The 12,585-nt window shown below is 37.7% G+C and overlaps 1 protein-coding gene across 3 annotated transcripts in view; it reads right to left on the reverse strand.

Moving 5' to 3' along the window:
* Positions 1–12,585, reverse strand: part of LOC115222912 (CTD small phosphatase-like protein) — a 225,145-nt gene that overhangs the window by 17,816 nt on the left and 194,744 nt on the right. For 2 of the 3 annotated variants that reach the window (XM_029793301.2, XM_036511998.1), the window contains exon 3: positions 10,830–10,889. The exons of the other annotated variant lie outside the window; for it this stretch is intronic. In XM_029793301.2, coding sequence (XP_029649161.1) covers positions 10,830–10,889 — 60 coding nt within the window. The remainder of the gene's footprint in view (positions 1–10,829; positions 10,890–12,585) is intronic. 3 annotated transcript variants of the gene reach the window in all.

The raw sequence follows: 12,585 nt of genomic DNA on the forward strand, positions 1-12,585 counted from the left end.
AATAGTGAATACGGATACCAAAATGCAAAAAATATAGAAATATTTTCAAAAATATTGTCATCATCTTCATTTTGCATTCGCTTTCCAAACAACCATGGGTTGAACTGGTTGCTGCAGTCTGAACCAGTTCTTAAGTTTTTGAGTCAGTAACTGTCTTCGTAGACAAGTCAGAGGGCAATGCTGTGCTAACCCATCTTAGACAGTAGTAATTCCATAATAAAGAACTGATCCAGACCAACCAAGATCCCTTATCTGATCCCATACAATCACAGAAGGCAGTCAAAAAATGATGACAATGGTGATGAAATTTCAAAGAAAAAATATTGTACGAAAATAAAATGGTTTTGTAACTAAATGTATTTTTTGCATACGTCTCATAATTTCTAAGTGTTTCACACTTGGAACAATTCTTTAACCCTTTTCATACCAAACCAACCTGAGACAGTTCCTTGTTCTATGACAAAAACTTCCAGTTTTAAATAATCTAAATCAAAACCTTCCATCGAAATGACTTGGTAATTTATGCTCAAAACATCAGCCTAATTGATGCTAATGACTAAGTTTATTTTACTAAATTCTTCGTCCTTTTCGAAAATTAATTGCAACAAAGGCAGGGTATTTCAAGAGGAATATGGCTAAGAAAAGGGTTAAAAACAAGACGATGATACTACTACAACTACTACTACTAATACTAATAAAATTACTATTAGAATCTAACAACAACAGTGGAACAAATAGGGTACTATGAACAACTAAATCAGGAAAGGTACTTCTGTCGGTCAAGTTGGCACTAGCATACATAGATATTTATATATAAAGCCTTGCAAGTACATTTGGTACATACACATGCGTTTGCACGCGTGTGTGTGTGTATGTGTATGAATAAGGTAAACTTCTTTGAGTTTCTGTATCAAATCCAGTCACAAGTTTTGATCAGTCCAAGGCTACGGTAGGAAACACTTGCCCAGGGTGCCATGCTGTGGGACTGAACCTGAAACCATGTGGTTGAAACTTCTTAAGCACACAACCACACCTGTACCTTATGATCATATGACGTAAATAATGACTGTTCCGTATTCTAAGCAGTAGAAGGACTTTGTTCTTACTCCATGTATTGTACTGATGGAGGCGCAATGGCCCAGTGGTTAGGGCAGCGGACTCGCGGTCATAGGATCACGGTTTCGATTCCCAGACCGGGCGTTGTGAATGTTTATTGAGCGAAGACACCTAAAGCTCCATGAGGCTCCAGCAGGGGATGGTGGTGATCCCTGCTGTACTCTTTCACCACAACTTTCTCTCACTCTTTCTTCCTGTTTCTGTTGTACCTGTATTTCAAAGGGCCGGCCTTGTCACTCTCTGTGTCACGCTGAATATCCCCGAGAACTACGTTAAGGGTGCACGTGTCTGTGGAGTGCTCAGCCACTTACACGTTAATTTCACGAGCAGGCTGTTCCGTTGATTCGGATCAACCGGAACCCTCGTCGTCGTAACCGACGGAGTGCTTCCACCATTGTACTGATATGTTTCCATAGATTGATTACAATATTGAGCTGTGGTCCAGAGTAAGACTAAGGAACAAGAGATCTCTACAGCAAATTTTCTTTCCCTTTCTACACAAAAATCTATGCCTCTGTAACACTGCAAGGAGTCAACAGTGGCTAATGGGAGAAGAGACAGAGGAACGTAACTAAATGATAAGAAACCAACTTTTGCTATTTCAGTTTCACTTATATTAACTTGTTCAAAGTATTTCCATAAGGCGCAGGAGTGGCTGTGTGGTAGGTAGCTTGCTAACCAACCACATGGTTCCGGGTTCAGTCCCACCGCGTGGCATCTTGAGCAAGTGCCTTCTGCTAAAGCCCCGGGCCGACCAATGCCTTGTGAGTGGATTTGGTAGATGGAAACTGAAAGAAGCCTGTCGTATATATATATATATATATATATATATATATATACATATATGTATGTGTGTGTGTGTGTGTGTGTTTGTGTGTCTGTGTTTGTCCCACTAGCATTGCTTGACAACCGATGCTGGTGTGTTTACGTCCCCTGTCACTTAGCGGTTCGGCAAAAGAGACGATAGAATAAGTACTGGGCTTACAAAGAATAAGACCCGGGGTCGATTTGCTCGACTAAAGGCGGTGCTCCAGCATGGCCACAGTCAAATGACTGAAACAAGTAAAAGAGTAAAGAGAGTAAGTCTGTCCTAAAAGCCCATGCTTGTTTTCAACTAGCCTTGTTTCACACACTCTGAGCTAAAATAAAGCTTTCTTTTCATAACTCCTTAGTTACTCTGGCGGTTTGGAAAAAAACTAGGTATTTGTATCATATATAATGCATGGATACTAAGGAAATGTTTACAGACTTTAAGTTGGCCCTCGTTTCCAGGGTTAATATAAAGCTTTCCTTTCCTATGTCTGAAGTTACTCTGGTGGTTGGAAAAAATTAGGTATGTGTATCATATACTAGCAGCATAGCCCGGCGTTGCCCGGGTATGTAAGAGCCCCTGGTAGGCAACGACTAATCCCAATCTAGTTCTTTACCTCCAGGGAACGAAGGCGCATGTGTAGGTTGCAATGTCTTCTCTTCACTCGAATACTTCTATGTATACGATGTTCCTAGCTGTCTCCCGACAGAAAATATGTTGCATATAAAAAGCTTAGATTCTAGACCCCATGTCGAATTTATCGATTTTTTTCAGAACTGGGGGAACTTTTCAAAATTTTTTCTGCGTTAGTTTTGAATTATGACATTGGGCTATGTGTGTGTCAAGTTTCATCAGAATCGGTTGAAAGCTGTGGTCAGGGTGAGGGTACAACCTGGCAGCCACACAGACAGACAAACTGCCGTTTATATATATAGAGATAGAGATGATATACGGATGCCAGGAGAATGTGTCCTGTTGTAGTACATCTGACACACAGAATAGGCAAGGGGTTAACAAACTAAATTTGCAAGACTTTTAGACATAACGAATATATATAAAAAATAAGATGTTACAAGAATTAGAAAAAAGAAAATTTAATTATTAAAATATGAAAAAATGAAATAGTTAAAAAAAAAAACAGTTAACAAAATTAATGTTTTGACAAATAATATAATTAGTTAATTGAATAATTATATAAACTTAAGATTAAAATTTCAAGTTGAAATACTTTTTAGTGATTTTTTTGGTTAATTTTACTGTTAATTACATTTTAGAGTTTTTAATGGTTTATTTAGATTGTAATTTTATTATTTTAAACTTTTAAAAGTAAGCAACAAAATCAGGTTAACGAACCAGATTGAAATAAAAACCCAAAGAGTGTTTCAATAAATGGTAGAATTCTTAAGAATTCACTGAAGAATCATTAGTGTTTTTGATTTCTTACAAAGACTAAGAGCAGTGTGTGTGTGTGTGTGTGTGTGTGTGTGTGTGTGTGTGTGTGTGTGTTTGAGTGTGTGTGTGTGCACGTGTACGCGTGCATGCTAAAATCACAAGCTCCACCGGATTGGACATGTAAGGTTTAACAGACAACAGGTTGGCCTGTGTAATTGCCAAGTGGTATCCAAGAGATTGGAAGAGACCATTTAGAAGAGCTCCAGTATGGGGAGGGGGGTGATATAGTTAAACGATTTAATAATAATAAAAATAATAATAATAATAATAATTGTGTACAGTGCTCAGGTGCACTACAACTCATCTAAAGTGTATATATAATCAGGTGTAGTTTCGGCGGATTTCAGAAAGCATGAGGGCCTTAAAGGATGCAGTGTCATGGCAGTCAACAACTGACATAGGCAGTTTATTCCATGCTTCAGCAACTCTGAGCGTGAAAAAATGTTTCCGAAAGTCATGGGAGCTGTGTTGTTTTCTGACTTTGTAGGCATGTCCACGTGTGTTGGACACATGGAGATCAAAAAGGTGTTCAGTGTTGTTAGACCAAGATTGAAAAGAGGGGCAAATCAAGAAAGAATTAGAAGCACATACTGATCAGCAGTGAATAAAAACTTCTGATAGCCTGGTCAATACAAGTGATATACTATTTATATATATGTGTATATATATAAATATGGATTTCAGTAAAGTATAAGGTTTCTATATTAAGCATAAGATGAGCAATTTTGAGGGAAAACAGTGAATAACATTAACCCAATGATATGATGTTTATCTCGAAACCGCGAGTCCGCTGCCCTAACCGTTGTGTGGGGCATTGTGCCCCCCACACATCAAGAGGTGCCAATCTCTAATTGTGGAGGAAACATGTGGAAGGTGTACACCCAGGAAGACGTGTCATGAAGTGGTGAGAAAAGGATCTTCAGGCATTGGGAATCACAAAGGGGGGGGGGTGACAGGGGATCGAGACTCCTGTGTAGTAGTAGCACCCAGTACACTCTGTCGAGTGGATGGCATTAGGACGAGCATCCAGCTGCAGAAACCATACCAAAACAGATAATTGGAGCCTCAGCAGCACTTCAGCTGGTCAGATCCTGTCAAACTGTCCAACCCATGACAGCATGGAAAACAGGCGTTAAACAATGAGGACGATGACGTACAAACGCACATACATACTAAGCCAGATATTAAATCTAATGACATGACCGCAAACATGTACACATATGCAATCATACACACACACACACACACACACACACACACACACACCACTGTATCCAATATACATTAATAACTAAACATCTAATTATCTAATTAACTCCACAGAACTATTCCTTTCATCATAAAACTAGACATACATAATTATATATTTTATAATAATATAACTACACACACATACACATACATGTGCAACAATGCCCCCAAATGTATTACACACATACACACAAACATTTAAGTATGCAGGAATCTAATTAACAAACACGCGCACACAAACTCGTAAACAACTATACAACAAATTTACTGCACACACACACACACACACACACACACAGAAACTGAAAGAAGCCAATCGTATATATACTCTTTACTCTCTTTTACTTGTTTCAGTGGCACATAAAAGGCACCATCCGATCGTGGCCGTTTGCCAGACTCGTCTGGCACCTGTGCCAGTGGCACGTAAAAAGCACCCACTACACCCATGGAGTGGTTGGCGTTAGGAAGGGCATCCAGCCATAGAAACATTGCCAGATCAAACTGGGCCTGGTGCAGCCTTCTGGCTTCCCAGACCCCAGTTGAACCGTCCAACCCATGCTAGCATGGAAAGCGGACGCTAAACGATGATGATGATGATGATGATGATGATGATATATATATATATATCCAGTAATATAACTATACATATACATACACACTACTACGTATCCAGATATATAACTACACACATGCACAACTGTATATCTAATAATGTAACTAAAACAAACACACATACCTGTGAACAACTAAGCCTTTGTATCAAGTTCGAGACAAACAAACTAGCACACTACAGATAGGTTTAGCATTAAGAAGAATCCATAGCGAGAGGGAAGAGACAGACACCCACAGAGATACCATATCTGAAGACAGAACTGAGAGCTTATTTTTATGATGTTTAGAAATGGTGTGTGGCCTGGAAAGGCAGGGTGTATGGCCTACAGTTTGTGTTTAACCTATAAAGTTGTTGACTCTTTTTTTTGAGGCCTTATTAGAGTATTATATATTGCATTATACATCCATCAATTAAGCAGCGGCATTTATCATCATTGTCAAGGCGGCAAGCTCACAGAAGCGTTTGCAAGCCGGGCGAAATGCGTAGCCATATTTCGTCTGCCGTTACGTTCTGGGTTCAAATTCCGCTGAGGTCGACTTTGCCTTTCATCCTTTCGGGGGTCGATAAATTAAAGTACCAGTTATGCACTGGGGTCGATGTAATCGACTTAATCCGTTTGTCTGTCCTTGTTTGTCCCCTCTGTGTTTAGCCCCTTGTGGGTAGTAAAGAAATAGTATTTCGTCTGCCGTTACGTTCTGGGTTCAAATTCCGCTGAGGTCGACTTTGCCTTTCATCCTTTCGGGGTCAATAAATTAAAGTACCAGTTACGCACTGGGGTTGATGTAATCGACTTAATCCGTTTGTCTGTCCTTGTTTGTCCCATCTGTGTTTAGGCCCTTGTGGGTGGTAAAGAAATAATATTTTGTCTGCCGTTACGTTCTGGGTTCAAATTCCGCTGAGGTCAACTTTGCCTTTCATCCTTTCGGGGTCGATAAATTAAAGTACCAGTTATGCACTGGGGTCGATGTAATCGACTTAATCCGTTTGTCTGTCCTTGTTTGTCCCCTCTGTGTTTAGCCCCTTGTGGGTAGTAAAGAAATAGTATTTCGTCTGCCGTTACGTTCTGGGTTCAAATTCCGCTGAGGTCGACTTTGCCTTTCATCCTTTCGGGGTCAATAAATTAAAGTACCAGTTACGCACTGGGGTCGATGTAATTGACTTAATCCGTTTGTCTGTCCTTGTTTGTCCCCTCTATGTTTAGCCCCTTGTGGATAGTAAAGAAATAGTATTTTGTCTGTCGTTACGTTCTGGGTTCAAATTCCGCTGAGGTCGACTTTGCCTTTCATCCTTTCGGGGTCAATAAATTAAAGTACCAGTTACGCACTGGGGTCGATGTAATTGACTTAATCCGTTTGTCTGTCCTTGTTTGTCCCCTCTATGTTTAGCCCCTTGTGGGTAGTAAAGAAATAAATTTATCCTCATTGTCTTAACATCTACTTTTCCATGTTTGCATGGATCAGATGAGATTTAATAAGGCAGAGTTTCAATGGCCAGATTCCCTTTCTGCTGTCAACCCTCATCTGTTTCCATGTACGAGGGAGAGCTGAAAAGTTCCTGGCTTTAAAGGGTATCACCAAGGCATCAACCTTCTGAGTTCTTCTACAGGGCTTAGAAAACACGAAGGACCACTGCAATGGTCTACCAGATCCACTCACAAGGTTTTGGTTAGTCCAGAGCTACAGTAGACACTCACCCCAAAGTGGCCACACAGTGGAGACTGAACCTGAAACCATGAGGTTAGGAAGCAAACTTTCTAATCACAGGGCCACACTGATGCACCCAAATTATTAAAGGCATCACAAAAGTATTATCATGTATTCAAAACGGCCCCTACACAAAACGGACCCTTCTCCTTGCAAGAAAATATTGGTTTTAACATAAAGACAGGTGGAAAAAAACCACTAAGCATTTTGCTTCATGTGCTTATGATTCTACCAGTACCAGCTCTCTACCTTAATGTACAGGGTGTCCCCAAAAAATGTATACACATAGTGGTTCGGCAAAAGAGAACGATAGAATAAGTACTAGGCTTACAAAGAATAACAAATTTACAATTATTTAAGGTGTGTATACATTTTTTGGGGACACCCTGTATTTTGGTTTCGAATTTGGCACAAGGCCAGTAAGTTCAGGAAAGGAGGCAAGTCAATTGCATCAACCCAAGTATTTCACTGGTACTTATTTTATCAACCCCGAAAGGATGTCAGGCAAAGACAACCTCGATGGAATTTGAACTCTGAACATAAAGACAGATGAAATACTGCTAAACATTTTGTCCAGCATAGTAATAATTATGCCAGCTTGCTGCCAAATAACCACTATAACCCTTTAGTGTTCACATTATTCTGCCAAAATTAATCCTTTTTTTATCCAAATTGTTTTGAACTAATCATGCATTATCTTGAAGCTATGAGATTTTGATGAGGTAGCTGTTAATTTTTAAAACGATATTGTAGGGTTGGTGTGAGAGACCAGATCGGGTCAGTTTGAACATAAAACAGGCAGAATACTTTTGGCCGGATATGGCTGGTTTAAATGCTAAAGGGTTAAAAGAAAAAAAAAATGCCCCATTTAGTTAACAAACTAAAAAATCGAGACTTCTGGGTACATAAAAACAACTAAAATTTTTCTTACATAATGGGTGCAAGGGGGGAGAGAAAAAAAAAGAGGGTGTTAACACCCAGCCACCTACCCCTACCCGTGCACACACAAGAATTGTTCAACATAAGGTTAAAACTAAAGTAATTACCAGAGTTATAGAGTGTGTTGTTGTTGTTTGTTTTTGTTCTCTTTCTCTTCTTCATCCATTTACCGACTTAAATTATTCACCCTCCTAACCCCACCCAATTCTAAAGCCACAGTTTTTAGTTGTATAACACATACAGATACATATTCTGATTTTCATATATATATATATATATATATATATGTATATATATACACACACATAGACATGCATGCACACTTAAATACACACACACACAGGAACAAAAAAAGGAAGGGAAAAAGCACAAGACCCTACTAACATTCCTCAGAGGTCAGTGTTGGTACTTTTGGGGGGAAAAAATTAGGGGAACAAATCCCCATCCCGCCTCACCCTCAACACCCAACCCACCTTCCACAGTTCTGCCAAGAATGGGCCCCATAGAACAAAATTGCAATAATGCTACAAAAAAAAAAAAAAAAAAAAAAAAAATTATCACAGAGCAGAGAAGCAAGCCATTTCTACTGCCACCAGAATTCTTTAATCTCGAAGCCAGCATCACAAAACTCTTCTCAGATCGACTTCTCTCTCTCTCTCTCTCTCTCTCTCTCTCTCTCTCTCTCTCTCTCTCTCTCTCTCTCTCACGTGGTTGTCAAAGACATTATCAAACATTAAAAACACCACAAATAATAATAATAATAATGATAGTTTGTGATTTCTCTCAGTCAGCTCACACACCAGGATTCAGTAAAATGAACCCCCTCCCCTCCCCCACTTACATAATTACTGTGATCTATGGTTTATCTTGTATTGCAACTGTGGGAATTAATAACTACAAATGAATAAATAAGTTATATATATATATATATATATATATATATATATATATATATATATATATTACACATACATACACACACAAATGTCTATATATATATATACACACACACATACAAGTAATCAACAGTCTTCTTATCAGTGAGGTGTATATATATACTTATATACATACACATGTGTATACACACATACATCCATTATACAACTATATATAAGATTATATATATATATATATATATATATATATATACACACATATATATATATATACATATATATACACACACACACATATATATACACACATAAATTATATGTATTATATAATTATATATAAATTATACACAGACATACGTGTGTGTGTGTGTGTGTGTGTTACATGTCTTCAAAATCTCTTATCAGTAATAAGAAAACTGCCAATAGCAATCTTCTGTTATACAAGTCACTAACTGATCTGCCTAGTACACAGAACGAATTATAGAATTCACACTAACCATTCTATCACAGATATAAATGTGTGCTGCTTACTTTTCGTCTAACATTTCTAAACTGAGCTCTGCGCCTTGCCTAGTTTCATTTTCTCTCCACTGAAGCTACAACAAAAATTACTCATCTCCTTCCTCTCCACAGGGTCCATTAGCCATCCCACTCCATAGCCCCTGGCCAAACCTAAGTATTTAGCTTTGTTCCTTAATGTTAAAATACAAAACCTTAATTAAGGACCAAATCTGCCCTTCATCTCTCCACTATTACTTAAAAAAAATACCAAACATTTCAAATGACAATATACTCTTGCCCAAAGAAAATAATTTACCTTTGTAGCAATGTAAGAAATATATAGAGCGCTATATAGAGAGTGCAGGAGTGGGGAAGGGAACCTGTTGAGGGTCGTAGATAAAATTGTAAGTACTTAGGAACCTGAGAGAGAAGGATGGTGGTGGTGCATCTCATCTAATTGAAAAAAATTAACAAATTTTTAATTATATAAATTCTATAGGTATAGGCATTACTATGTGATGAAAAAGTCTGCTTCCAAACATTTGTTTTTGGGTTCAGTTCCTCATGTAGTATCTTTGGTGTCTTCTACTTGGGCCAAGGTTGACCAATGACCTCTGATTGAAATTGGTTGATGGGAGCTTTGCAGGAAACCCTCGTGTGCATGTCTGTCTGTGTGTGCATGTTTATCTTCATGTGTCTATATGCTAAAACTAGTTGAAAAACAGTGCTCTGTGCTTCTATCCAGCGAACTAGCAGTTCAACAGTTATCAATAAGGTCAAGAACTAGATTTAAAACTAAGTTCTTGGACCAATATGATCAACAAAAAAAATTAACAATTTACTAATTATATACTATTTATTATTTAGTACTTAGTATTTATTTTAGGAAATTGTTTTATCGTATCTTTAATTTTTTTCTATATGGCATGTTTTAGTATATCATTGTTGAATGGCTTAATCGTGGTTCTTCTAATTTATACACATATATTATATATTGTGAAATTTGACTTAGTATCACTAAACTGAATTTTTCCCTGTAAGTTTGGAATCATATTCCCTAATATTATTATTATTATTATTATTATTATTATTAAGACAAGGAAGAAGATGAAGATTGAACCATATTACATGTAACTGATTATATGTGATAAATCCCTAAATAATTTTTTTAATTTATGCATGGTATGTCTTTATAAAATACAAGTCTCATAGTGTGGATAACCAGGAATTCTTATTGAGGGCTACTCAAGGAATAAACACCAGGATTTTACTTAACTCAAACTTACAATATACATATATACATATTTATATATATACTAATATAGATATATATTTGCTTATTGGGAAAATTGTTTAATTTCTAAGGGTTCATGTGTCACAAAACTTATTAAATGTCTGTATATCTAATAAAATTCAACTAGTGACCGAATTTATTGAAGCACCCTTCCATATATATATATATACATATATATAATATGGATATATTTTAAAACAATAACGTCTTGAAACAAATTTTTACGAAGAGATAAAATTGGTACAACACTTGCCAATGAATTATCTCCCCCTAGTTGATTCACAACACTTGTAGGTGGCGATTGGATGCAAGGCTGAAAACCGAAACAACAAGTTATTTTTAGGAAACAAATTTCAAAGACAGACACAGGGCAACAACAGCAGCAACAACAACAACAGTGACTGGAGCAAACATCAAAATCATTGTTTTACTATCTTATGGAGGACATTATGTTGTTTATTTGGTTTTAATTTGGTTTTTAATGAGATCATTTAAGGGATCCCATTAAAAATGAAGCAAAGAATTTTTTTTTTTTATTCATAAATAGGAAATTTCAAAAGACCTCTTGTATTTTAACTGCAGTAAGCTTTTTATAAAAATTAGAGTTAACAAACAAGTTGGTAAGGAAACCGGCCTCCCATGTAGTCATCAGGCTTGCTAGAAATAGCAGTAAAATTTCCTTCAAATATTCAGTTTTTTTTTGTTTGTTTTTTGTTTTTTTTTACAATAGATGAAGGATATGCAAGATACTGAATCTCTAGATAAAATCTACCGATAAGGACATTGTGATGGTGAAAGTTGAACCACCTTTTATCATAGATTAGCTGGATCAGAGCCAATAAGGTGTTAAAAGAACTGCCGGCTGTTTGACTAAGAAAGGCGGCAGAAAGGACAAGAAAGTTCTGTGTTCTACATTGCAATGTTACACACTGCCAAAAAGGGTGTTACTTGGTATCAATGCTTGAAATCATTTACACCTTTCTAAGGGCTTTCCTTTCTTATTTTTGTGGGAAGGTAACTTTTTGTTGAGAGACAAGAAGTGCCCATCACTATTTACAAGGCCTCCAAGATTGATAGAAGAGAGAAAAAGAGCAGAAGGTGTCCTTGCAAAGAGGCAACTGACCCTGTCAAAGACACCCTGTAGTGCCTGATGGTGGGGCGTAAAACCAGGTGATGATCACATCTGCGAATCAATTAATCTATGGTGGTTAAACTCAGAATGCAAAGAGCGGAATAAATATCACTAAGTCTGCCATCCAAGTAGTTTGCGGTGGGATTTGAACTCAGATCACAAAGAGCCAGAATAAATACCAGCTGCATTGGCACAAGTCAGTGACCTTTACCCTTGGATAAACATCAGTATTAAGGAGCTGTATGCATGAATAATTGCTGGTGTCCCCTGCAAAATCCAGCCCAGGCCTGGGCAAATGTACATACATGATCAACATTGACCAATGGAGGTCCTACATATATCTAAGGTTAAATAAAACAATAGGTAATAAGTGATCAGTGAAGTGGAACAAAATGCCACGCATCATTTAATTATGGTAGGATGGCAAACTGGCAGAACCATTAGCATGTCGGGCAAAATGCTTAGCGGCATCTCACTCATCTTTACATTTTAAGTTCAAATTCTGCCAAGGTCCTTTTTGCCTTTCATCCTTCCAGGCTAGATAAAATAAGTACCAGTTGAGCACTGGGGGCTGATGTGGTGGAATTAAGCCCTCTGCTGAAATTGCTGGCTCTGGGCCAAACTTTGAAGCCAGTTTTTAGTTATGGCAGCAAACTAGCAGAATCATTGGCACATCAAACAAAATGCTTAGTGGCATTTCTTCTGGGCGGCGAGCTGGCAGAAACGTTAGCACGCCGGGCGAAATGTGTAGTTCAAATTCTGCCGAGGTCGACTTTGCTTTTCATCCTTTCGGGGTCGATAAATTAAGTATCAGTTGTGTACTGGAGGTCGATGTAATCGACTTAATCCTTCTGTCTGTCCTTGTTTGTCCCCTCTG

This window comes from Octopus sinensis, linkage group LG21 (genome assembly GCF_006345805.1).
Source record: "Octopus sinensis linkage group LG21, ASM634580v1, whole genome shotgun sequence".
Taxonomy (NCBI): Eukaryota; Metazoa; Mollusca; class Cephalopoda; order Octopoda; family Octopodidae; genus Octopus; species Octopus sinensis.